Here is a 25,746-nt window from a genome sequence, read left to right as displayed (position 1 = left end):
CCTGGCGCCTGTGGAACCGGGCACCCCTGGCTTCCAGGCCCTCTGGCCCCACATGCCCCAACTTCAGTCGGTGCTGAGCCTGCTCTGGCCTCTCTGGGGCATTCTAGGCTCACTGCCCATAGCTTGCCAGTCTCCACCCTGGGTCCCTTCCCTGCAGCCAGCCCAGCTCCCAGTGGGGGTTTATGTCTGCTCCTCTTCACAGTCGAGCCTCCCCTTGGGGCTCCCCAGCCAAAGAAGTCCATTTTTTCCTGCCCCTTCTCATATCCTGGACCCCATTCTCTGTCCCAGAAGGGGTGGTTGAAGGGCATAGCTTTGGGTTGGGGGGTGTCTGTCCCAGGATCACGGGCAGGGGCTGAGCCACCTCCCTCTCACCGTCCCAGCCTCCTCACCTGCCCCTCCCGCTCCCTGCCCGGCAGGCCGCTGTGCCCCCATGAAGAGCATCTCCAGCAGCCTCAAGGAGACCATGAACCCGCACGACATCGTGCAGGACGCCATCCACAACTTCTCACCTGCCTACCAGCAGTACACGCAGCAGTCCACCCTGGAGCCTGGGCCCACCTGGCGTGGTGGCGCCCACGGCCTCTCCCGCTCCCACAGCCTCAGTGGCGCCCGCGACAACGAGAAGACTCTCCTGCTCAGCTCTGATGATGAATTCTAGGTGCGGGCTGCAGTGGCGGAAGTGCTGGCGCCATAGCCACGGTCAGGCTGTGCCCCACCTCCAGCCTCACCACCAGGCCAGGAGGCAGCTGGCACAGTGCTCACGCCGCCTTTATTTATTGGACCAGAAACACTCACATGTCGCTTCCAGAGGAACGGGGGACAGCCAGGCTCGCCCATGGGCCTTCAGGAATATTTATACATGGCCCAGCCTGCACTGCCCGGGCGAGGGCAGAGGACACTGGGAGCAAGGCTTATGCCCCTGCTGCCCGTCCTGTGCTGGGGGCATGCTGGGACCAGCCGCACCCAGGCCCCAATGCTTGTGTGTGGACCAGCGGCTGCAGCCTTCTAGCCCCTCCTCCCCGCGAGACTCTCAGGCTGAGGTCGGCAAGCCGTGGCTCCCCCACACACCGTGCAATACCCTGTCTGACCTGGGCTCTTCCCGCCTGCATCCCTCCCCTGTCCACCTTTGTCCAGTGCTAGATTCACCTCACCCCGGGCAGGAGTGGGGATGTGGGCGCTCTGTGGTCCTCCCCTCCTGACCCAGGCCTCTGTGGCATGCTGCAAGGATCAGAGCCAGACACCAGGAGTCACAGGCCCCACCCAGGAAGGGCATTCAGGGCCCCTGGGCACCGCTTCTGTTGAAGCAGGGGCTTCTGGGCCCCTGGGTATCCCCACCTGTCGTGGCCACACCTCTGCCTGCCTCATGTCCCTTCCCCCTGGCCTACCAAGGACAGCCCACAGCCCGCACTGCCGGCTCACTTGGGTCCTTCCTCGATAGCTTTGGGCAGAGCCCTTGCTTCCTGGCTGCTCCAGGGCTCAGGGGCTCCCAGCCCTCCTTCCCAGGCTGATGCTGGGTCCTCTCTCTCTCTTTGGGGCTTCTCCCTCCCGTTTCAGGGGAAAGGTCTGAGTCTCCACGTTTCAGACCAGCTTCTGGGGGAAGGCAGTCCGGCAGGGAGACCGGGAGGGGTGGCCACACGGTGGGGAGCTGGGAGGTGGGGGGAATGGTCCCAGACTCCTCTCGGGGCCCCTGTCCACACAGGGCCTGGTGTTCTACCCCATCTGGCCCCTGGCCCATCTCTTCTGTGCCTTAGTCACATATGAAAGCGCCCCTCCCTGGCTCCCCATCTGTCCCACACGCTCCCTGGGGCTCTTAGTTCAGCTGCTGGCACTCGCAGGATCCTGCAGTGCTGGGCCCAGAGCCCTTGGACAGGCCTCGGGAGTGGTCAGGACCGCCAAGCCCCTCCTCTCCCCCTCCACACCTCTAGACCTGGGGCCTCCGGAACCCCCAGCAGGCTGGGCTTATACTAGCTCCTGACTTAGGAAGAGCCTCGTGTCACAACACGTGTCCCTACAGGCAAAGTGTCCTGGCATTTAAAACCCAGATTATCCCTGGGTTTGGGCTGCAGTCACCTGGAGAAGCTGGTAGGGTAAGGGAGAGGGACCCTGCCGGTGTTCACTGGGGATTCTTTCTTTTGGTCCTTCCTGGAATGAACAGGTTCCCTCCCTGCCACCTGTGAGGAGAGTTGGGGCCCAGCCGTCTTCCTGGCCTCCTTCCTTTCCTCGTGGCAGAGGCCTGCATGTGGGTGCCAGAGGCCAGCTCTCCACCTCCATCTTGGGGGGGCGGAGCAGTTGGGCCCAAGCTGCCCGGGAGGGTGGGTGCAGACACAGGCTGAGGACCAGCCCTGGCCCTGCCCCGCCATCTGCTTTCACCAAGCTGTCTCTCCAACGTGGCTTCCCTTCTCCCTCCAGGCCAAAGTGTGCTGCTGATTCCCACCCCCTTGGTTTTCGCCTGCCCAGCGTTGCTGTTTGCGTGGAGGGTGGGGGGAGCTCAGTGGCAGGGAATCAGCGGTCCGTGGGGTCGTGGGGACGGGATCATGTGCCCGACCGCTCCATCCCCTCCTCCTCCTTAGGATGCATAACCTACCTTGTCTTTTTTTTTTTAAATTTTCTTTCCAGATAGAGTAGCTCTTTGTACATAAAGAATACTTGAAAAATTAATTGTATGATGTATGAGAAGACAGAGTCTCCTAGTTTTGTATCTTGTTGTATGACTGCCATGAGTTCCACCAGAAAGCCACTCTATTTTGGTCTCTGTGACATTTTAAATGCGTGACAGAAGTGAGCAAATAAAGTGAGGAAGAAATATATATATGAGATAATATAGATTGTATTGAAATCTCTGCCTGTGGGTGAGGTTTTTCCTTCCTCCTCCCTGCCCCCTGCTTTGGGTTTGGGGTGGGTGGAGTGGCTGTGGGTACAGGCGGCTTAGGAAACCCTCTCCTTCCTGTGTGTAACCTTTCAGTGATGGGGGTTCGGATTGATAGGGACCAAGGTCAAGACCCAGGCCCCCCTTGGACAAAGGGTCTCCCCAACCTCCAGCCAGTTCCCACCCCAGGACGGCCGGGCCGCAGGCGGTCGATGCTCCTTCCCTGTTTGGTCAACCAGGTCCATGGGGCCCACATGCTGGCAGCCCCGCTCCTGCAGGCATCTCCCAGGATTTCCTGGGATCCCCCTTTCAGACGAGCTTCCTGCGTCTCTGGGACTATCCTCCACCCTGGGACCCTCAGGGCCAGGGACCCTGGGGCAGGGGGTCGCTGGCTGTGGGCACAGTGCCTGGCCTCTCTGGTACCGCATGCCTTCTTGGGGCCTGGCTTGCTGCTGACGGGAGCACTCAGGAATGCAGTGTGGGTGGGGGAATTCCCACCAGCCTCCCGAGGCGGGTAAATAGCCTGCGTCCTCCCGCAGCTTCCTGCTGCCCTTCCCGCAGGCCTGAGCTCAGCATTTCAGGGTCATGGGCTTGGCAGGGAAAGCACCGAGCCCCAACCTGAGAAGGGGAGAAAGCCCCGTGGACACGGCCTACCTACGTGATCTGGCCCTTTCCCGGACTCAAATCCTGCACCTTCGCCCAACTGGTCCCTTACCCCGTGGGCCCCATACCCAGCCAGCCCCATACCCAGCCATAGAGTTGGCCTCACCTCGGTCTGTGCCACTGTAAATGTGTGTTCAGAGTGTTAAAACCTGCAGCCCCACAGGTCTCCAGGGTTTTTCGCACGTAATGCCCCGTAGCATCTTCATTTTGCAGATGGTAAACTGAGACTGTAAGAAACCAAATAAGTACCAAAGATCCCACAGCTAAGAACAGACACCTAGATTCAAACCCCAATTGCCGTGACCCACAGACCACAGTATACTCCACTCCTTCTTCAGGGTGCCCCAGAAGGGCTGGCAGATTGGGTTGAAATTAGTGAGTTTGAGGCCTAGGACAAGACACAGGGTTATGGTTTAGGCCTGCAGGTGGGGGCTGGGAAAGCCACTCTCCCTGCCTCCCTGGGCATTCTGAAACATGGGGAAGATAGTTTCTACTTGGCTATAGAAAATCAGACCTCAATGTGAAAGTGCTGGAAAAATTACTCTGAAATCTGGGTTTTTTCCTCTCTGGGTGGGACTGTCTGTTCACTAAAGGGATGCCCAGGGAATTTAACCGTAAATTTCTTCTTCTTTTGAGACAGGGTCTGTGTCACCTAGATTGTGCAGTGGTGCAATCATAGCTCACTGCAGCCTCGAACTCCTGGGCTCAACCACACCACCATGACTGGCTAATTGTTTTCTTTTCTTTTCTTTTTTTTTTTTTTTTTGAGATGGAGTCTTGCTCTGTCACCCAGGCTGGAGTGCAGTGGCGCGATCTCAGCTTACTGCAACCTCTGCTTCCCGGGTTTAAGCGATTCTCTCTTGTCTCAACCTCCTGAGTAGCCAGAACTACAGACATGCGCCACCACACTCAGCTATGTTTTTTTGTTTTTTGTTTTTTTTTTCTTTTTTTTTTTTGAGACGGAGTCTCACTCTGTCGCCCAGGCTGGAGTCTAGTGGCGCGATCTCAGCTCACTGCAAGCCCCGCCTCCCGGCTTCACACCATTCTTCTGCCTCAGCCTCCCGAGTAGCTGGGACTACAGGCGCCCGCCACCATGCCCGGCTAATTTTTTTTGTATTTTTAGTAGAGACGGGGTTTCACCGTGTTAGCCAGGATGGTCTCGATCTCCTGACCTCGTGATCCGCCTGCCTCAGCCTCCCAAAGTGCTGGGATTACAGGCGTGAGCCACCGCACCCGGGCCATGTTTTGTTGTTGTTGTTGTTGTTGTTTGTATTTTTAGTAGAGACGGGGTTTCACCATGTTGGTCAGGCTGGTCTTGAACTCCTGACCTCAAATGATCCACCCGCCTCAGCCTCCCAAAGTGCTGGGATTACAGGTGTGAGCCACTGCGCCCGGCCTGTTTTCTTACTTTTAAATTTCTTGTAGAGATGGGGGTCTTGCTATGTTGCCCAGCATGGTCTCAAACTCCTGGCCTCAAGTGATCCTCCCACCTCAGCCTCTTCAGTAGCTGGAACAATAGGCATGTGTACCACCACATGTGGCTAATTATTTTTTATTTTTTGTAGAGATGGGGTGTCACTATGTTGCCCGGGTTGGTCTTGGACTCCTAGTCTCAGATGATCCTCTTGCTTCAGCCTCCCAAAGTGCTGGGATTACAGGTGTGAGCCACCATGCTCCGCCAGAATCCAGTCCTAAATTTCATTGTGCCCATGGCTTTGTCTTCCCAGGAGCTCCTGTGCTCTAAGCAACCAAGAGGAAGCATCGAAGTTTCAGCATCACTGGTCTCTGTCGCCATCTCCCCTCCACCTCATACCCTGTGCAATAGCTGGTGATGTGCACTAGCCCTCCCCGCCACAGAAGCCCTAAGGGGTTGAAAGCAGAACCCCATTTTAGACACCCCTCGCCAAAAAACATAGTCCAGGATACACATTTATTCTCTGTGGAAAAAGAAAGAATTTGACTTTATTTAGAAAGTCTACAAAATACAGAAGACGATAACTCGCTTGCTGTAAGTCAGGAAATAAATAAATTCTAGGAGCCGGGCAATATTTTTTAACTTTTTTTTTGAGACAGGATTTTGCTATGTTGCCCAGGCTGGAGTGCAGTGGTGCGATCTCAGCTCACTACAACCTCTGCCTTCTGGGCTTAAGTGATCCTCCTGCCTCAGCCTCCCAAGTAGCTGGGACTACAGGCATGAGCCACCACGCATGGCTAATTTTTGTATTTTTTGTAGAGACGGGGATTCACCATGTTGTCCAGGCTGGTCTCAAACTCCTGGACTCAAGCGATCCCCCTCCTTGGACTCCCAAAGTGCTGGGATTACAGATGTGAGCCACTGCGCCCGGCTTAAACATTTTTTGTTGTTGCTCTCCGGCTTTCCCTAAATATAAGATAAAATGTGATTTATTTGCAGATATAAAATATAAAGCCCAGCTCAGGGCCATACGCCACTTTTCCCAGGGAGCAGGAGCTCGGGCTCTGGCTGGGGAGAATAACTTAGATCCGTGCAATAAATAAACAGTGGGGAGGGGCAGTGTGGACAGTGTTGGGGGAGGGACTGAGACTGGGCTTCCCAGGAGAATGACAATCAAAGGCAGGGGTCAGCCCCCACCCCACAGTGGACACTGACAGGGGTTGAGGTGGGACCGTTCTTCTTAGGACCCCACTCCAGACTGTAGTAGGACTGCAGGGTCTGTCTCCTTGTCTCCCTATTTGCCACAGCAGTCCATGGCCCCCTTTCTCTGACTGGCCAGCCCCCGGACACCCTGGCTGCAGGGACAGCCTAGGGCTGAGCCAGGCCAGCTCCTTCCCACTCTTCCATCCGTGTCACCTTCTCTCTCCCTCTGCTTCTCTCCCCCGCCCTTGCAGAGAGCGGTCTCCCAAGCCAGGGAGGCCCTCCCACCACATTTCTGAGTCCCTGTCCACTGTCCCCCTGAAAACCATGGCTGGACTCTTAGGGCAGCCGTGAGGACACCCAGGTTTTGGTCCCAACACAACCACTAAGTGAAATGTGACCTCAGGCCTGTTTCCCCATCCGTGAACTGGGTTTCACTAGTCTTCCCACCCACTCTTTTAGTTTCGGAAGGCCAGGCACCCCCAGGCCCAACCAGAGGTGGGGGCATCTCTTCAGTGCAATTTCTCAGCAGGACGGCCCTGTAAGTCACAGACAGCCAAACCTAGCTTGAATCCTGGGAGGGTTTGGAGGGCATATTGGCACAATAAGAGCAGTTTCCAAGATGAGGGGTGCCCTCTTCTCCCCCAACAGCTGTTCTCTAAGCCGGCTCTGTATCTCTCAATCTAAAAAGGCTAAACTTTCAGCCAAGGGCGATCCCAGATCCAGACCTCTGCCCCATCCCCAACCTACCCAAGTTCCCCTTCCCAGGGTCATTCGGTCCCAGTTTTGGGGGCTGCAAGAGGAAGACAGGGCCCACGAAGGGAATGTGTGTGCACCAAGGGGCCAGTGCTGCAGAGAAATGGGACCTGGGCACAGAGGCGGCGCTCAGGCACTTTGGGGAGGGAGCTGAGGCCGGAGGGGCGTGGCTGAGGCATGGCGGGGGCGGGCACTAGGAGCAGGAGGCCGGGCCGTGGGCGGGGTCCGGGCCGGGGGCGGGGCCAGACCCCGAGCCCGGGGTGGACTTGACGATGGTGATGACGCTGGCCGGCGCCACGAGCGTGGCGGGCCCGCGGGCGGCGGCCACGGAGCGCGCGAAGCCCTGCAGCGCCTCGCACTTGCCGCGCAGCGCGTCGAGCTCCAGGCGCATGGCGGCGTTCTCGCGCGCCAGCTTGTCCACCTCGCGCTCCAGCTCCGACTTCTGCTTCTGCAGCTCCTCCTTCTGGCACACGCGCTTCACGCGGCAGCTGGCGGCGTAGCCACGGTTTTTGAGTGTGCGGCGCCGCTGCTTGAGCCGTGTCACCTCCTCGGCGGAGAGCCCGCGCAGATGCCGGTTCAGCTCGCGCACCGACAGCCCCATCAGCGCCTCGTCCGACAGGTGCGGCGTGTTCTCGCTCAGCTCTCGCTTGATCTGCGGGCATGAGGAAACTGAGGTCCAGGGGACTGGGGACGGGCCCCCCCGCTCCACCGCCGGTGTTCCTCTTTCACCGCCTTAGCCGCCGAGGTGGTGGGTGGACTTGATCCAAAACCCCGAAGGGGAGCAGGAATCCGGGAAGGGGAAACCGGGCCAGACTAGGATCGGGACACAAAAGGAGGCCACCCCGGGGCTCAGCCTGAATTCTAACCTAGCGCCAAGCCCTGGACTCAGCCAGAGAAACCCAGGTCGGAAAGCACCTTTGAATGCCCCAGGGGACATTGACCCGATGGGGAAGGAGGCCTGGAGAGGGAAGTGACCTACCCCAGGGACATGCAGCCTGTGACCAGAGCCCAGGCCTCCTGGTCCCAGCCCATGGCTGTGGCCCTTCCCTTTGGCATCATGAAGGCCTGGTGCCTGCTGAGCCACCCAGGGGATTCCAGGAAAGAAGGGGAAGTTGGGATGAGGAGGCTCTGCATGGGCAGGGAGGGAGGGCTTCACTGGGTTGACAGAGGCTGCCTCCTCACCTTTAGAGCTTTGCTGGATAGGGGATCCACAGACATGTTTGCAGAAGGTGCCCTCTGGGCTGCAGACCTAGGGTAGAAAGGAGGTCAAAGTCACTGTTTTGTTTTTGTTTTCCCATTTAGAATAAAATCCAAACTCACTACCTTGCCATTCAAGGCCTCTGCTATCTTAGAACTGATTCATACCTGCCACCTTCCTCTCTCCACATTGGTCCACAGGCCTCCTTGAATGGCTCCTTCCAGCCGCGGGAGCTGTGCACACGCTGTGCTCTTTACTGTTCTAGCCCCATGGTGACTCCTCATCATTTAGGTCTTTGCCCAATGTCACCTCCTCAAGAGGTCCTCTTTGACCATTCTGGCTAAACGCCTCTTTGTGTCACATCACATAACCCTGCCTATTAACCCTTGTAACAGTCACCTCTTCTGCATTTCTCATGCTTGGTTCCTCATCTATGATTTGTTTCTCCTTCCCACTCCTCCTCCACCAAAACGGAAGCCAATGAAGGCAGAGGCCTTCCCTGTCTCACCACGGCATCAATATGCCCAAATCAGTGCCTGGTATATAGTAGATGGCTCAGTAAGTGTGCACCAAATGAATAGATGTGCCTCTCCTGACCATTCTTCCACATGGGGCTTGGACATGTGCCTTTGATTTGATTTTTCAGAACTTTTCTTTTTCTTTTTCTTTCTTTTCTTTCTTTTTTTTTTTTGAGACAGAGTCTCACTCTGTCACCCAGGCTGGAGTGCAGGGGCGCGATCTTGGCTCACTGCAACCTCTGCCTCCCGTGTTCAAGGGATTCTCCTGCCTCAGCCTCCCAAGTAGCTGGGATTACAGGTGCCTGTCACCATGCCCAGCTAATTTTTTGTATTTTTAGTTTATTTTTATTTTTAGAGACAGGGTTTCGCCATGTTGGCCAGGCTGGTTTTGAACTACTGACCTCAGGTGATCCACCCGCCTCAGCCTCCCAAAGTGCTGGACAGGTGTGAGCCACTGTGCCCAGCCAATTTTTCAGAACTTTTCTTAAAGTATAACCTACATACAGAAAAGTACACACAGCATATGTGCACCAGTAAATGCCTTTACACAAAGCCCATCCGGCACCCCGTAAGATACGACATCAGCCAGTCCCCTCTCTCCCCAGGCCTCCTTCATCTAGACCTCTGTTTTGGGAAAGTTTTCCCAACCTCCTGGGGGCTGCCCCATACTAACTCAGCATGCCCTAGGCAGATGGGGCAGCCATCCCTAGACCAATGAGTGCCTCTCATCTCCTAATCCTCCCTCCCACAGGCCTGACAGCCACATGCTCCTTCAACAACTATTTATTGAGCTCTTTGCCAAACATGTACTTGGTAATGGGGAGAAAAAGGTGAATAAAACTCGTGGAGGGTCAGTGGTCATTGCTCTGGGCTGGAGAAGGGGACCATCTCCCAAAGTCCCCTTTAAAGCAGCAGTCCTCTCTGTCTCTAGCTGATAGGATCTACTTTGCCAATCCTCTCAGGTTCTCCGCCATGAGAACGTGAGTTTTCTCATCTGTCTCCAAGGGGAGGGGGCAGTGATAAGAAGCCAAGGAAAATAAAGGAAGATAGGCTGGGCGCGGTGGCTCACGCCTGTAATCCCAGCACTTTAGGAGGCCGAGACGGGCAGATCACCTGAGTTCAGGAGTTCAAGACCAGCCTGGCCAACATGGCGAAACCCCGTCTCTACCAAAAACACAAAAATTAGCCAGGCGTGGTGGTGCATGCCTGTAGTCCCAGCTATTTGAGAGGCTGAGGCAGGAGAATTGCTTAAACCTGGGAGGTGGAGGTTACAGTGAGCCGAGATTGCGCCACTGCACTCCAGCCTGGGAGCCTGGGTGACAGAGTGAGACTCCATCTCAAAAAAAATAAATAAATAAAAAGAAAACAAAGGAAGATGCTTTGTGATCTGAGCTGTAGCATCCTATAAACACGTACCGTATCGGAAAGAGCATCACCCAGTTTTGTGGACAGCAGAGGGCAAAAGCCAGGTCCAAGTCCTGGTTCCTTGAGCTGTCTGCAGGGTTGACCTCACAGTTTGGCTCAGCCTCTGACACATTCTGGCAGGACCGGGGTGTCTCCCGGGGACAAGGTGCAGAAATGGAAAGCACATGGACCTTGGTGCCAGACACACCTGGGGCCTTTTGGGGGTGGTCTCGCTCTCTAGTTGTGTGGTTCTGATAGGTCAGCCACTCTTTCTGTGCCTCACTTTCCCCCTGGGTGACACAGGTAGCTGTGTTAAGTCAGCTCATGTCACACCTCTCTCAGGACCTTCCCACGGCTCACTGGAGTAAAGCCAGAGTTGTCACCATGGCCCACAAAGTGCTGCAGAAAGTGATCCCCAGTGGCCGGGCGCGGTGGCTCACGCCTGTAATCCCAGCACTTTGGGAGGCCAAGGCGGGTGGATCATGAGGTCAGGAGATCGAGACCAGCCTGGCCAACATGGTGAAACCCCGTCTCTACTAAAAATACGAAAATTAGCCGGGCGTGGTGGCACGTGCCTGTAATCCCAGCTACTTGGGAGGCTGAGACAAAAGAATCGCTTGAACCCGGGAGGCGGAGGTTGCAATGAGCCAAGATTGTGCCACTGCACTCCAGCCTGGGCGAGAGTGAGACTCCGTCTGAAGAAAAAAAAAAAAAAGAAAGTGCTCCCCAGCATCCCTTCTCCAACCTCAGCCCTACTTGGCTTCCTTTTGTTTCCCCTGCCTCAGCCACACCCGCCCTTCCTCAACACAGGATGCACGCTCCTCTCCAGGGCCTTTGCACTGGCTGGTCCCTCTGCTGGCGTTTTTGTTTTTGTTTTTGTTTTTTATAGGGTCTCACTCACTCTGTTACAGGCTGGAGTGCAGTGACACGATCACAGCTCATTGCAGCCTCAAACTCCCAGGCTCAAGTGGTCCTCCTACCTCAGCCTCCCTAGTAGCTGGAACTATAGGTGCATGCCACCACACCTGGCCAATTTTTGTACTTTTTGTACAGACAGAGTTTCATCATGTTGCCCAGGCTGGTCTTGAACTCCTTGGCTCAAGCGATCCGCCTGCCTCCGCCTCCCAAAGTGTTGGGATTATAGGCATGAGCCACGACGCATGGCCTCTGCTGGCATCCTTGTTCCCTAGATATCCACAAAGTTTGCTCCATCACCTCCTGAGGTCTCTTCAAATCTCATGTTCACTCAATTTAGAATTTGCAACCCCTGATACACACACGGACACACACACATACACACACACACACACACACACACACACTCCCTGTGTCCCTTCCCCACCTCAGGTTTCCCCATGTGTAATTGTCATCACTCACATATATGGTGGTTATTTGTTCAGTGTCTGTCCCTCCCAACCCCCCGATTAGAATGCCAGCTCCATGAGGGCAGAACTTATACCTAATTCACCGCGGCCTCCCCCATGCCTAGAACCGCGCCTGGCACCTCGCAGATGCTCAAGGAATCCTTACTGAGTTCTCAGTGTGACTCAGGCCGAGGTGGGGACAGTCCAGGGCTTCTCAGGAAACTCCCCAGCTCCTCCCAGCCCACACAGTCAGGGGGTCTGGCAGCTCACAGGGAAGGAAGGAGTGGGACAGAAGGAAGTTGGCGCTTGCAGAGATCCCCTGACAGGGGCAGCCACTGTGGCCCTTAAGCAGGAGAGTCTTAGGAGTCACCCAGGTTTCGCTGGGGGTAGCTGGGTGGACCCAGAGTGCCAGGTCAGGACCCAGGCAGCTTTAGACCCCTGTGCGGATCCACGGTGAAGACCAGTGGCTTCATGGGGTGACCCCTGAGCTGCAACCCCCACTGCTGAACATGCCGGCTTAGCCCGGGCTCTGGCCTCAGTTTCCCTGCCTAGCACTCCAAATCCTAGGGGGCTCAGGCCCTGGCTGCCCACCTAGCTCTCCTTGGGGGCCTCTGTGCACTCCCATCCTACCTGGAAAAGTCATATGAGATCTGCTGGCTACCCTGACCTTTCAGATACTATCTGGAGACGTTTACATGTCAACCTCACCGATCCTACCTTTCAATGCAGGCCTTTTTTTTTTTTTTTTTTTTGAGATGGAGTCTCGCTCTGTCGCCCAGGCTGGAGTGCAGTGACAGGATCTCAGCTCACTGCAACCTCCGCCTCCTGGGTTCAAGCGATTAGCTCTGCCTCAGCCTCCTGAATAGCTGGGACTACAGGCTCCTACCACCACGCCCAGCTAATTTTTGTATTTTTAGTAGAGATAGAGTTTCACCATATTGGTCAGGCTGGTCTCGAACTCCTAACCTCAGGTGATCCACCTGCCTCGGCCTCCTGAAGTGCCAGGATTACAGGTGTGAGCCACCACGCCCAACCCAATGCAGGCCTCTTAAGTGGTCACCCTCACCACCCTACACACACCTGGGGAGGTCCCAGCACACCTCCCTGCTGGTCTCAGCTCATCCCCACACAGCAGCTGGACAATCTTTGCACCACGCGAATCTGACCATGCCACCAGCCAGATTAAAACCTTCCATGGTTCGGCTGGGCAAGGTGGCTCATGCCTATAATCCCAGCACTTTAGGAGGCTGAGGTGGGCGGATCACAAGGTAAGGAGATTGAGACCATCCTGGCTAACATGGTGAAACCCCGTCTCTACTAAAAAATACAAAAAATTAGCTGGGTGTGGTGGCAGGCACCTGTAGTCCCAGCTATCAGGAGGCTGAGGCAGGAGAATGGCGTGAACCCGGGAGGTGAAGCATGCAGTGAGCCGAGATCGCGACACTGCACTCCAGCCTGGGCGACAGAGTGATACTCCATCTCAAAAACAAACACAAAAACAAACAAGCAAACAAACAAAAAAAAACCTTCCATGGTTCCCTACTATCCTAAGGATGGAGTCCAGACCCACCCTCCCAGCACCCCAGGCCCTGTGTGTCCAGCCCCACGCCCATTTCCCACCACTGCCACCTCCACTCTGTGCTCCAGCCACACAGAATTTCTTTCACTTCCTCCCACCCGCGCTTTCTTGCCTCTGAGCCACCTCCCACCCCATGACATTTCTCTCCCCTCACTCCCCTCTACTTTGTTTGGCAGACTCCTACTCATCCTTCTGCCCTGGGTGTAGACATCTCCTCCTCCAGGAAGCCCTCCCTGATCCCTAGGACTTGTTAGGGACCCCCACCCCTGTGTGTAATGGGTTGTATTTCCTTGCTGTCTCTCCACCAGACAGGGAGAAGCTGAGTCAGCTCTGGGTGCTTGAGGCCACCCATCTCAAGACCTGGCAGGGAGCAGGCACTGGGGAAGGGTGGATGGTCAGAGTCTCTGACGCCATCACCCAGCTTGTCACCAAGCCGGGTTCCAAGCCAAAACGTAGTTCAGTACCTCCTGGCCCTGTCTCTAATTCTTCCTCCTCTCCAGCTGCTTCCTTGGGCCTGTTGGCAGAGACAGTACAGATGCTAGGCGAATGGGAAGAGAGCAGAGGGGATCCCATCCACGTGACTTTGGGCCCAAAGGTGGGGTGTGGAAAACAGGGAAAGGAGCACTGGATTGGGAGTCAAGCTTGGGTTTAAGTCGCATCTCTGTTTTCTCAGGCTGTGTGACCTGGGGTGAGCCACTCCATCTCTCTGGGTCTCCACTTTCCCATCTAAAGGATCGGAACAATACCTGCCTCGCAGGGTTTTGGTGGAATCAAGTGGTATACACTGTAGAGGTCAGTGAGCAGCTGGGAGGTTAGAATTGCTGTCTGTCCAGGAGGGGTCAGGCCTGTAGCCAGCACTGGGGTCTCGCTCTGATTTAGCATCTCCCAGCTGGCTGGGGTCACACAGGGAACTGCAGGAAAGGCCCTTAGAGGCCATCAGGTCCTGCCTCCTCCCTTTACCCAAGGGGAGGTAGAGACCCAGAGAGGGGCAGCACTTGCCTGAAGTCACACAATAGGTGTGAATGAATAGCTGCAAAGGCCCAGGACTGAAACCTGGTCCCTTCACACCGTCACCTCCCTGGTTCGCCCAACCCTGAGGTAATGCCCAGAGAGGACAATAGAGTAGTCCAGGCTCATACAGCCAGCATGGGGTAGAATTCAGGCCTGAGAGTTCAAGACCAACCTGGGCAAGATGGCTAGACTCCATCTCCAAAAAATAAAAAGATTAGCCGGGTGCAGTGGTGCACACCTGTAGCCCCAGCTACTCAGGAGGCTGAGGCAGGAGGAACCATTCAGCCCAGGAATTCAAGGCGGCAGTGAGCTGTGATCCTGCCACTGCACTCCCTGGGTGACAAAGCAAGACCCCGCCTCTTAAAAAAAAAATTAGCCGGGCGTGGTGGTGGGCGCCTGTAGTCCCAGCTACTGGGGAGGCTGAGGCAGGAGAATGGCGTGAACCCGGAGATGGAGCTTGCAGTGAGCCGAGATCACGCCACTGCACTCCAGCCTGGGTGACAGAGCGAGACTCTGTCTCAAAAAAAAAAAAAAAAAAAAAAAAAAAAAAGGTGGCTCATGCCTGTAATCCCAGCACTTTGGGAGGCCGAGGTGGGCGGATCATGAGGTCAGGAGACTGAGACCATCATGGCTAACACAGTGAAACCCTGTCTGTACTAAATATACAAAAAATTAGCTGGGCCTGGTGGCACACACCTGTAGTCCCAACTACTCAGGAGGCTGAGGCAGGAGAATCACTTAGAACCTGGGAGGCAGAGGTTGCAGTGAGCCGAGATTACGCCACTGCACTCCAGCCTGGGTGACAGAGCAAGACTCCGTCTCAAAAATAATAATAATAATAATAATAGAATTCAGGCCTGAGGCCACATGGAGCCACACACCTCCTCCCTGTGTGGCCCTGGCAGGGCGACCTCCCTGGGCCCTGTTTCCCTAGCCCTGTGAAGATGAAGCTGGACTTGCCAGTTTCCAAGGCCACCCCAGCTCTGATTCTCCAGGATTTGTGTTGGGCCCGCTAGGGATACGATTTGCAAGTTACAGCTAAGTATCCAGGCCCCCTTACCAGCCGTTTGGGGAGCTGGCATGTGCAGTGATGCTTGGCCACCTGAGCTACACAGAAAGACCCAATGGGAGAAGGGAAGCCTCTCCCCACGCAAGTTAATCAACTGCCCTTTGGGTGTTGCGGCTGATACAGAACCTCAGAGGCACAGTCTGGCCTCATGCACAAGTCATTTTTCCTGAGTCCTGGATTCCTTGCTAAGTGGGAATAATCACAATAATCTTGGTGTGTAAAATATAAAGGCTTAGGCAAGGCCAGGCGTGGTGGCTCACGCCTGTAATCCCAGCACTTTGGGAGGCCAAGGTGGGCAGATCATCTGAGGCCAGGAGTTCAAGAACAGCCTGGCCAACATGGTGAAATCCTGTCTCTACTAAAGAAAAAAAAAAAAAATGCAAAAATTAGCCGGGTGTGGTGGCGCACACCTATAGTCCCAGCTACTTGGGAGGCTGAGGCAGAAGAATTGCATGAACCCGGGAGGTGGAGGTTTCAGTGAGTTGAGAACAAGCCACTGGACTCCAGCCTGGGCAACAGAGCGAGACTCCATCAAAAAAAAAAAAAAAAAAAAAAAGGAGGCATAGGCAAGAAAGATCACCTCATCTCACCATCATCCCACTATCCACAAGCAACAGACGTCACTAACCACACACAGCACCAATTCCCAGTGAGGCAGGCCACAGCCCCTGAGTCTTTCTCAGCACAGAACTGTTTTCTCCTGAGCTTGGACACAGCCTAGAATCCTCAACACTGCCTCCAGACCAGGCCTGAGAGATGGAACCATCAGCCATTCCCTATCCTTGATAATAGCGGAAGCTGGCTGTGATTGTAAATACCCTCAGGTGCTAGGAAGGTTTTGAACCTGCTCTTCTCCCACTCCTCCATGCCCTCCTGTCCGAGCCTCAGCCCCCTCAACCGCATCCTGGATGTCAGCTGAGGCACCCACGTTTGCCCAGGAATGTCCTAGCTCAGCAGTCAGGCAATCACAGGGGGAAAGTCACAAGAAGGGGGAACTTTCTGGTAACCTCAGGCTTTCCGCTGCCAACCCCAGGCCAGGGGCTGCCAAGGGGCCTGGGTCCTCTGCCTTTGCCAGGCTGGCTGACCCTGGGCCTGAGAAATAGTAGCTGATCCGATCCCCTGTTCAGCACCTGAGGCAACCAAGCCACTGTTTGGTAGCCGTGGCGGACTGGAACCCAGGGGTCCTCTGTCTTCTATGTCGGCCACCACCACCTCTCCCTGGCTTCTTCCCTTGGAAGCCAGCAGAGCTGACCTCCAGGGTCTGCAGGTTCATGACGTCTTCTGGAGGCATAAGGAGAGAGGTGACTCTTGAGGGACTGACAACTGCCTTGTCCAGTCAGCAGCCACAACCCTCCAATGTCCCCCTCCCTGGCCCCACCAGTCCACTCCAGAGACATCCTGTAGAAGGCCCACCCGCTGGCATGGGCTCCTTTCTGGCTGCTGAGCCATTCTGCTCGCTCTGTGAGGACAGAGGGAAAAAATGTGTTTTCCTAGCTCTTGGCAGTCAGCACTGCTGGAGCCTCCTCCCTGCTGGAAGGGGAGGAAGGCTGGAAGAACCAAGCACCACAGAGAAGCAACGGCCTGGGGTTCCAGCCCCAGTTCAGGTACCCTCTCACACTTGCTGTGTGGCCTCAGGTACGGCACTCCCTCTCTCTGGGCCTCAGTTTTCCCAATATGCCAAACCTCCTCCGAGCCTAAGGTACCTTCCAACAATGACTGTCTCTGAGTTTAGAGTTTCAGATTCTGGCCCAGAGCTCCAAGACCACCAGCAGAATGGAGGTAGGGAAAGGAAAGCGGTGAAGGCTTCCTGGAGGTGGGGGCATGAGACACAAACTATCAGACTATCAGACTAGCCCTCTTCTCCACCTGCACAGCCACAGACCACTTCCTCCTTCATCTGGACCATGACCACAACCGCCTGCTCACCAGCCTCTTGCCTTGCCCTCCGTCTCCAATCCCCATCATTGATCCTCCCCCAAGAGCTGTCAGAGGAATCACTACTGACACAAACCCACGAGCCTGTCCGTGCTTGGCCCATTTCAAAACCCTGCAATGCCAGCCTCCCCGCAAGCCAACACAGTAGGGTCCTCAAGCCTCAACCGTATTCCTGTCCACTCTCTCCCAGGATCATATGCTAACAGATGAATGAACAGACAGCAAATTCTACTATCCCTGAATGTTTCCCAAAGGGACAAGCGGGCAGTGCATGCCTGTGTGTGTGAGGGAGGAAATTGCCTGAGTCCTGAAGGATTTGCTCGCTTTTGGGAGACTGCTTCAAGATTCCCCCAGCCCCTGCCCTGGCTTCCTGTTTCTCTGGGGTTCCCAGGCCTTTTTCTCCATGTGTTGTGGAGCTCTTAGAGGACAGGGATCCAGGGCTCATTCATTCAATCAGCAAACATCCAAGAAGCACCTACTATGTTCCAGGCTCTGTGCTGGGCCCTGGAGACCCTGAAGTGAATCACAGCTCCTGCCTTCAAGGGCTTCACAGACAACCACCACTCTATCAGACTCAGCACACTAGTCACCTCCCCAGGGAAGCCTTCCTTGATTGCCCTGGCTAAGTCAGAGCGCTGTTATGTACTTTCAAACCACAGTGACTTCTCCCTCACATCACCCATCTAAGCTGTGTTTTGCATTTACTTCTGTGGATCTTTTTTCAACTTTGTGTCCGCTGCTGAGCTGTAAGCTCCCAGAGGGCAGTCTCTGGATCTGGTCTGTTCATCTCATCCCTGGCATCTGGTCCAGGACAAGGGCCCAATGGCAATGCAGGGCCCAGGGGTGATTCAATGGGAAGTTAAACTTCTCAGTGCTAACTTTCCATCTGGGACTGAGTCAACCAGCCACTTCCCCTCATCCCCTGACCCCAGGCCCTACTTTGGAATGTTTCCTGCCCAGCTTTGAGGGTGGGCCTGTCTGGTTCCTGTGCTCCTGGCCCCAACCCTCCTGACTCAAACCCCACCTACTCTTGGGTACCCCCAGCTCCTGGCATGGGGCTGTCAGCCCTGCTTTCTCTTCCACAATTCACCTGGAAAATACGCTGTCTGCAGAGACTTCCAGAGCTTCCCCCTTCTACCCACCATCCTGCCATCCTGGCTGTTACCTAGTTCCCAGTGATAGATGGGAACACTGAGGGTCCCGGCTGCTGTAGCAGAGCTCACCCAGGGTTCAAAGATCCAAAGTCAAAAGATCATTGGTTCCTCACCCTAGCAAGTTCAATTGCTCCCCTCCCACGATTCCATAGACCGTGGGTGGGTGGGTGGAGGGGGAAGGTGGATTAAGACCAAGGAATCTCTAGCCCCCAGCCCATCCTGCAGGCGGCTACGACAAACAGGTGCTTTCTGCAGGGCTATTGGGTGAGTGGGTGGGTGGCGGCTAGGTCAGGCCCCACCCCTCACTCATTAACCCTTCGTGCAGTCAGAGTTCTATCCCCAATGCCTACTGACCCTGCCTGGCCCAGGGTGAGGACTTGGGGTCTGTCGGCTGGCTCAGAGCCTCAGCTAGCTTCCGGCGTCCAGCTGTAGGTCAGTCTAGTCTCACTAGTCCCACTTGTGAACTGAAACTACCAGGAGAGCGGAAACCGGCTCCGCCCCATCCTCCACGACCTAGCAGGTACAGCCTCCAGAACCCGGACTAGCTAAAAGCCTGTGGTCCTCTCCCTGCCCCGCACCCTTGCAGTCAAGGTTTTCTGGCCCTTCCTGTTCTCATGGGACTGAGGGGATGGACAACCCTGGGGACGAACGAGAGTCCCTTGGTTCTTCCCTCCCCAGGAAGCCCCAAAATCTGGGGACAAGAACCTGGGCTCCAACTCACTTTGTTACCAGATCCACCGGGGTGCCAAGCGGGGGTGGCTCACATCCCTCACTCCTAGCTCAGCTGGGTGGGGTCTTTGATACCTTGCCCCACCCTGTGGCTGCGGGCGCGGGCTCTGGGCCGGAGACAAACACTGGGGTCACGTGGCGGAGGCCCTGGGAAACTCCGGGGAGAGCCGGGGACGGGCAGCCCCGGGTAGTAGGACTGGGGCGGCCCGGGCCAGAATTCCCAGACCCCGTGCGAAGACGCACGGGTCCGCTTCCTTCGCTCGGGTCCTTGTTCCGCGTTTACTCCGGTGGCCGGCCCAGGGCACGCCCTCTCCGAGGTACACACTGCTGGTGTACAGGCCCCAGGGAGCGCGCGCGCGGACACGCACACACAAGCACAACACACGCACACACGCCCCCGAGGTACACAGCGCACGCACGCACCGGGCAGGATACCCAGGCCGCCCGCCAGGGAACACACGCCCGCCCTCGGACGTAAACAAACCGCGCACGCACCGCCCGCGGGCGCCGGGCCAGGGCCTGTTCCCACCGAGTCACGTAGGAGCACAGCGCCCCCGCCCCCGCCGGGCGGACGCGGAGATCGCCGGCCTGCGCTGCCCCTTCCTCCCGGCGCCGCTGCCTACCCGCCCGCGCCCCGGGAAGGGGCCCCGTCTCCACCCCCACTCCCCCGAGCTGGCCTCGGCCCCGTCCTCGGCGTCCCCGGGACGGCCGCTCCCTTCTCCCCGCCCCGAGCCGTCCGGGCGATGGAGCTCCGGGAGCCCCGACGGATCGGGCCCGGGCGCCCACCCCAGGCGCATCCCGGGACGCAGAAACCCTGCCGCCTTGGGGTCCCGCGCACCGTCCTCCTGGCCCCGCGTTCCTCACCCGCTTCTGGGCCCGCTTGGTCCGGCGCGCTCACACACGCGCGTCTCGCCGCTGTCCCGGCCGCTGTCCCGATCCGCGCTCCGGTCAGTCTCCCCTCCGCTCTGAGCCGCAGGTCGCTCTGAACCGGGCGCCCGGGAGCGCTGCGCTGAGTTTTGTTGTGGGGCGGGCGGCGCAGGGGGCCGAGGCCGCGCGGAGTTGTAAGGCGAGCTTCCCGGAATTACTCACTCACAGGATTCCTTTCATTCATAAAAACCCAGTCATGCGGTGACGTCACCGACCCGGCCGCCCTCCGGCCAGGAGCGGCCGCTTGGTCCCTCGGCCCCGCCCCCGTATGACCCCGCCCCCTGGAAGCCCCGCCCCCGGGGCTGCCGCGATTCTCTGCCTGGTTCCAGGGCTCGCTGGGTGCGTTCACGTGACACCTCGCGAGAGCCCCGTGGGTGTAGGTGTCATTGGCTCATTTTACAGGTAGTGGTCCTGGCCCTCTTCTTTCGACCTAGACCTTCTGCCTTAATGATCTCATCCAGTCCCGTGGCTTTAAATGACATTTATATGGCTATGAGCCCCAGGTTTGTATTTCCGGAGCGAACAGCTTCTCTGAGTTCCAGACTCATAGCCAGCTGCCCACTCTGCGCATCCAGTGGGTGTCAGATGGGCACTGCAGAGGACTCGGCCCAAAAACCCGCTCCTGATCGTCAGCCCTACCTCTGCTCCCTTGCCACCCCATCTCAGCTGCTCAAGCCAAAACCTTGGAGCCTGGCTCCATCCCTCCCTCTCCCTTCCTCCCCACCTCAGGACTCAAGCTAGCGGTGTCTCCAGGTCTCCTGCACAGGACCATTTCTCACCACCTCCAGTCATGGCACCTGGTCTCGGCATCATCAGCTTACCCGGACAATGGCAGCAGCCTCCGGATAGATAGGCTCCCTACTTTGCCTCCAAAGTCTTTCTTTCTATACCAGCCAATGTTCTTCTCAAAACAAAGCTCAGGTTGTTTACACACCTTCTTTGGCCACTCTCTCCTCATCCACTGCTCTTCGGCCACAGTGCCCTTCTTTCTGTCCCCCAAACATACCAAGCTCATTCCTGCGACAGGCCCTTGGCACTGGCTGTCTGGTCTTCTGTTCACTTGCCTGACTCTTTCTCATCTTTCACGTCAGCCCAGATGTCACTGCCTCAGAGAGACATTTCCTGACCACCCTGGTTAAAGCAGTCTTCACCTTGAATTTTTTTTTTTTTTTTTCGAGATAGGGTCTCACTCTGTCACCCAGGCTGGAGTGCAGTGGCACAATCTCGGCTCACTGCAACCTCCTTCTCCTGGACTCCAGCCATTCTCCCACCTTAGCCTCCCAAGTAGCTGGGACCATAAGCACACACCACCAATGCTAGGTTCATTTTTTGTTTTTTTGTTTTTTTTGTTTTTGTTTTTTTTTTGTAGAGACAGGGTTTTACCATGTTGCCCAAACTGGTCTCAAACTCCTGGACTCAGGCAATCCACCCATGCTGGCCTCCCAAAGTAATGGGATTACAGGCGCAAGCCACCGCACCCAGCCTTGAAATTTGTTCTTATATTATCTTAATACTTCTGTAGAGTGTTTCATCATTTATGTATGTGAGTGCTGGTTATTGTCTGTCTTCCCCAACCAGAATGTATGTTTTATGAAGGCAGGCCTTGCTTCTTTTTCTTTTTCTTTTTTTTTTTTTTTGAGACAGAGTCTCACTCTGTTGCCCAGGCTGGAGTGCAGTGGCATAATCTTGGCTCACTGCAACCTCCGCCTCCCAGGTTCAAGCAATTCAGCCCCCCAGTAGCTGGACTACAGGTGAGTCACCATGCCCGGCCAGGCTGGTTTTGAACCCCTGACCTCAGGCCACCCACCTCAGCCTCCCAAAGTGTTGGGATTGCAGACATGAGCCACTGCGCCTGGCCAGGCTTATCTTGTTCACCACTGCCCGCCCAGTGCCTGGAGTAGTGCTTGGCACATAGTAGGCCCACAGTAAATACATGTTGAAGGAATACATGACTGGAGGCTCAGAGAGGTGAAGATGACTTTCTAAATTCACTCAGCTAGGAAGTACAAGCACTGGAATTGGGATCCAGGTCTGAATGATTCCTGGCCCAGATGTTTGGGGGTACATCGCAACCAGGGGAGGAGGGCCACATAAACATGAGGGGTGTGCGCCGTGGTGGGAAGCCCCACCCAAAAGAGATGGCTTTGGAGGCCACGTGCGGGGTGGATGTTGCTGTTTATCCCCTGCTTTTCTTTGCTCATGATGTTCCCACTGCCTGAAATTCCATCGCTCCCACAGTCCCTCCTGTGAAGCCGACATCATGGCACTTACTCCACTGTGGAGGGCATAGGACCTCTCCAAATGGGTAGGCCTCTATGTGGCACCCTGATCACCAGTAAGGATCCCCATTTTCCTTTTTTTTTTGAGCCGGAGTCTCGCTGTGTTGCCCCAGGCTGGAGTGCAGTGGCGCGATCTCAGCTCACTGCAAACTCCACCTCCCGGATTCACGCCATTCTCCAGCCTCAGCCTCCCGAGTAGCTGGGACTACAGGCGCCCGCCACCGCGCCCTCCTAATTTTTTTTTTTTTTTTTTGTATTTTTAGTAGAGACGGGGTTTCACCGTGCTGTCGATCTCCTGACCTCGTGATCCACCGGCCTCGGCCTCCCAAAGTGCTGGGATTACACGCGTGAGCCACCGCTCCCGGCCCCCCACTTTCCTTGATGTAGCGAATTCGATTTCAGCGCCCTTGTCTTGCTTTCCTGCCTCTGTGCCTTGGTCCACCAGACACTATAGCTTCTTTCCGTTCCCTCCCACAGGCTGTGGGTTTGGTATGCAAATTGGCCCACTAGTTTCCCAAGTGACCAAATGTTGAGGCAGCTTTGTCTAGCACTCAAAAGGATCTCTAAAAACCAATTGCTCAGTCCTCTCCATGTGCATAGCAGAAAGAGCCACCTAGGTTAACCTTTGGGGTAGGAAAGTTCTCAATTTTAGAAACTGCACAATGGTGAGTTGTCTATTTTCTCTACCCCCCACCCCCTTTAAAACCAAAACCAAACCAAAACAAAACAGGGTCTTTCCCTGTTGCGCAGGCTGGAGTGCAGTGGCATGATCATAGCTCACTGCAGCCTTGAACTTCTGGGCTCAAGCGATCCTCTCACCTCAGCCTCCCGAGTAGTTGGGACTACAAGTGTGCATCACTGTGCCTGGATAATTTTTCTATTTTTTGCAGAGATGGAGGTCTCACCATATTGCATAGGTTGATCTTGAACCCTTGGCCTCAAGCCTTCCTTCTGCCTCAGCCTCCCAATCTACTCCCTTTTTTATGAGCTTCTCAAGAGCTGGGGCCACACCTGGAACACTGTAGGTGCTCAGCTAGTGAGTGAATTCTCAGTGGACCTGAACAACACTCCTGGACACCATGCTGCCTAGATCCTTTACTCCCATCCCCAGCCTGCCAGAACAAGGGGGTCAGTGCCTCATTATCCACCCTGCAGGGACTGCTTCCCATAGACATAGCTCCCTTTCTGGTCAAGATCAAGGGCCATGGTGCAATGTCCTATTTAAAAGTGGGAGCTCAGGCTGGGCATGGTGGCTCGCACCTGTATTCTCAGCACTTTGGGAGACCGAGGCAGGAGGATCACTTGAGCCCGGAGTTCGAGACCAGCCTGGGCAATATGGCGAAATCTTGTCTCTATTAAAAAAAGAAGAGGAAGAAAAAAAAAAAAGAAAATGACCATCAGGCAGCCACCATAGTAATCATGGGTTGCAGCAAGAATCATCAATGGATATGAAAGCTTGATGAGAAAGTATTTACATAGTTTCAAGTTATTTACCCACAAGATGATAATTAATTATGGAAGGAAAAATAATAACTCTGCATTGGAGAAATTTGGCAGACACAACCTTTGCTAAGTGATCAAAGTTAATATCACCAGTAAGGGGCAAATTGCCATGGAGTTTGTAGATGAGGTAATTATTGCACGGATGCCCAACTTCCTGGCTTCAATGCTTGTCCTGTGGTCATAGAAGAGAATGTGTCCTTGATTTTAGGAAATATACACTGGAGTATTTATTTATTTATTTATTTATTTTTTTGAGATGGAGTCTTGCTCTGTCACCCAGGCTGGAGTGCAATGGTGCGACCTTGGCTCACTGCAACCTCTGCCTCCTGGGTTCAAGTGATTCTCCTGCCTCAGCCTCCTGAGTAGCTGGGATTACAGGCACCCGCCATCATGCCCGGCTAAATTTTGTATTTTTGTAGAGACGGGGGTTTCACCATGTTGGCCAGGCTGGTCTTGAACTCCTGACCTCAGGTCATCCGTCCGCCTCGGCCTCCTGAAGAGCTGGGATTACAGGTGTGAGCCACCGTGCCTGGCCCACTGGAGTATTTAGAGGTAAAGGGCGTCATGTTTGCAATTTACTCTGACATGGTTCTGAAAATAATACATATAGATAGATAGTGTTATGGGTGGAATTTCATAATGTTAAAATGTGTATGTTGAAGTCCTAATGCCTAAAAATCTCAGAATGTGACTGTATTTGGAGATAAAGTTTTAAAAGGCATAAGTAAATTAAAATATTTACGGTAGGCCCTAATCCAATCTGACCAGTGTCCTTATAAGAAAAGAAAATTTGGCCAGGCGCAGTGTAATCCCAGCACGTTGGGACGCCAAGGCAGGCAGATCACTTGAGGTCCGGAGTTTGAGACCAGCCTGGCCAACATGCAAAACCCTGTCTCTACTTAATTAAAAAAAAAAAAAAAATTAGTCGGGAGTTGTGGCACATGCCTATAATCCTAGCTACTCAGGAGGCTGAGGCAGGAGAATTGCTTGAACCTGGGAGGCAGAGGTTGCAGTGAGCCGAGATCACGCCATTGCACTCCAGCCTGGGCGACAGAGCGAGACTCTGTCTCAAAAAAAAAAAAAAAATTGTTTTTTGAAAGTAGGGACTCTCAAGTCAGCCTGTCGGGTTCAGATCCTGGCCCCACGCCTCATCAGCTGACGTCATCTCCACCCTCTATAAACCGGGCTAATAGTGCCTCCTTTGCAGGCTGTGAAACAACATAATGTGTTTGCACTTATAAGCCTCTGGCACAGCGCTTAGTATGTAATAAAAGATCAATAATATCAGGTTAGAGAGAGGAGTCCTCTACAGCAGGGGTCCCCAAACCGCAGGCCGAGGACCAGTACTGTTTGTCCGTGGCCTGTTAGGAACCAGCGGGCTGAGTGAGCGTCACCGCCTGAGCTCCGCCTCCTGTAGGATCAGCACTGGCATTAGAGTCTCATTAGGAGCGTGAACCCTATTGTGAACTGCGCTTTTGAGGGATCCAGGTTGTGTGCTCCTTGTGAGAATCTAACTACGGCCAGATATGCCTGATGACCTGAGGTGGAACACTTTCTTTTTTTTTTTTTTTTTTTTTGGAGAGAGTCTCGCTCTATCCCCCAGGCTGGAGTGCAGTGTAGCCATCTTGGCTCACTGCAACCTCCGCCTCTTGGGTTCAACTGATTCTCCCACCTCAGCCTCCCCCAAGTAGCTGGGACTACAGGCACGTGCCACCACGCCCATCTAATTTTTGTATTTTTAGTAGAGACGGGGTTTCACCATGTTGGCCAGGCTGGTCTCAAACTCCTGACCTCAGGTGATCTGCCCCCCTCAGCCTCCCAAAGTGCTGGGATTACAGGCGTGAGCCACCGCACCTGGCCACTGGAACAGTTTCATCCCGAAACCATCCCCCACCCACACTCCCCACTCTCCACCCCCACCCCACCCTCATCTGTGGAAAAGTTGTCTTCTACGAAATGGTCCCTGGTGTCAAAAGCAGAGGAAATGGACAGAGTGATCAGTTCGCCCAGAGGCCAAGGGACCATACCCTGGATGCCAGGTGTGGTGCTCCCGTGTATCAGGTCACACTCAATCCTCTCCATGTCTTAGCACTTAGCTATTATCATGGCCATGTTGCAGATGAGGAAATCGAGACCGTGGCAGGTGAGGAATCTTGCCCAGTATTGCACAGCTAGTC

The 25,746-nt window shown here is 55.1% G+C and overlaps 2 protein-coding genes across 13 annotated transcripts in view; one reads left to right on the top strand and one right to left on the bottom strand.

Moving 5' to 3' along the window:
• TMEM184B (transmembrane protein 184B) overlaps positions 1 to 2,840 on the top strand; it is a 53,003-nt gene extending 50,163 nt beyond the window's left edge. For 5 of the 10 annotated variants that reach the window (XM_063807569.1, NM_001251859.3, XM_063807570.1 and 2 more), the window contains one exon: positions 417 to 2,840. In XM_063807569.1, the coding sequence (XP_063663639.1) occupies positions 417 to 658 (242 nt within the window). In that variant the 3' untranslated portion in view covers positions 659 to 2,840. Of the gene's footprint in view, positions 1 to 380 lie in introns of all 10 variants that reach the window. The other 5 variants (XM_054675408.2, XM_054675409.2, XM_054675410.2 and 2 more) reach the window with 1 other exon arrangement.
• Positions 2,841 to 5,458: 2,618 nt separating this feature from the next.
• On the bottom strand, positions 5,459 to 20,041 carry MAFF (MAF bZIP transcription factor F). Of its 3 annotated transcripts, none has more exons than XM_001147709.6 (3): positions 19,725 to 20,041; positions 8,082 to 8,148; positions 5,459 to 7,551 (listed from the first exon to the last, which is right to left on the bottom strand). In XM_001147709.6, exons 2-3 carry the CDS (start codon positions 8,115 to 8,117, stop codon positions 7,093 to 7,095), a joined length of 495 nt encoding a protein of 164 aa, XP_001147709.2. In that variant the 5' UTR covers positions 8,118 to 8,148; positions 19,725 to 20,041; the 3' UTR covers positions 5,459 to 7,092. The 3 variants fall into 3 exon arrangements, with proteins under 3 accessions (XP_001147709.2, XP_063663810.1, XP_016794651.1); XM_063807740.1 differs by having other exon boundaries at positions 5,459 to 7,712; positions 19,725 to 19,947; XM_016939162.4 differs by lacking the exon at positions 19,725 to 20,041 and adding an exon at positions 18,853 to 19,196.
• Positions 20,042 to 25,746: the final 5,705 nt, after the last annotated feature.

This window comes from Pan troglodytes, chromosome 23 (assembly GCF_028858775.2).
Source record: "Pan troglodytes isolate AG18354 chromosome 23, NHGRI_mPanTro3-v2.0_pri, whole genome shotgun sequence".
Lineage (NCBI taxonomy): Eukaryota > Metazoa > Chordata > Mammalia > Primates > Hominidae > Pan > Pan troglodytes.
The sequence above is the reverse complement of the archived record's forward strand: the minus strand, read 5'-3'. Positions and strand labels throughout refer to the sequence as shown.

What these genes read in the sequence shown, in the direction of transcription:
- MAFF (XM_001147709.6), bottom strand. Translation starts at nt 8,117, where the DNA reads ATGTCTGTGGATCCCCTATCCAGCAAAGCTCTAAAG. An exon ending in TATCCAGCAAAGCTCTAAAG is followed by an intron (nt 7,552 to 8,081) that starts GTGAGGAGGCAG and finishes TCATGCCCGCAG; the next exon opens with ATCAAGCGAGAGCTGAGCGA.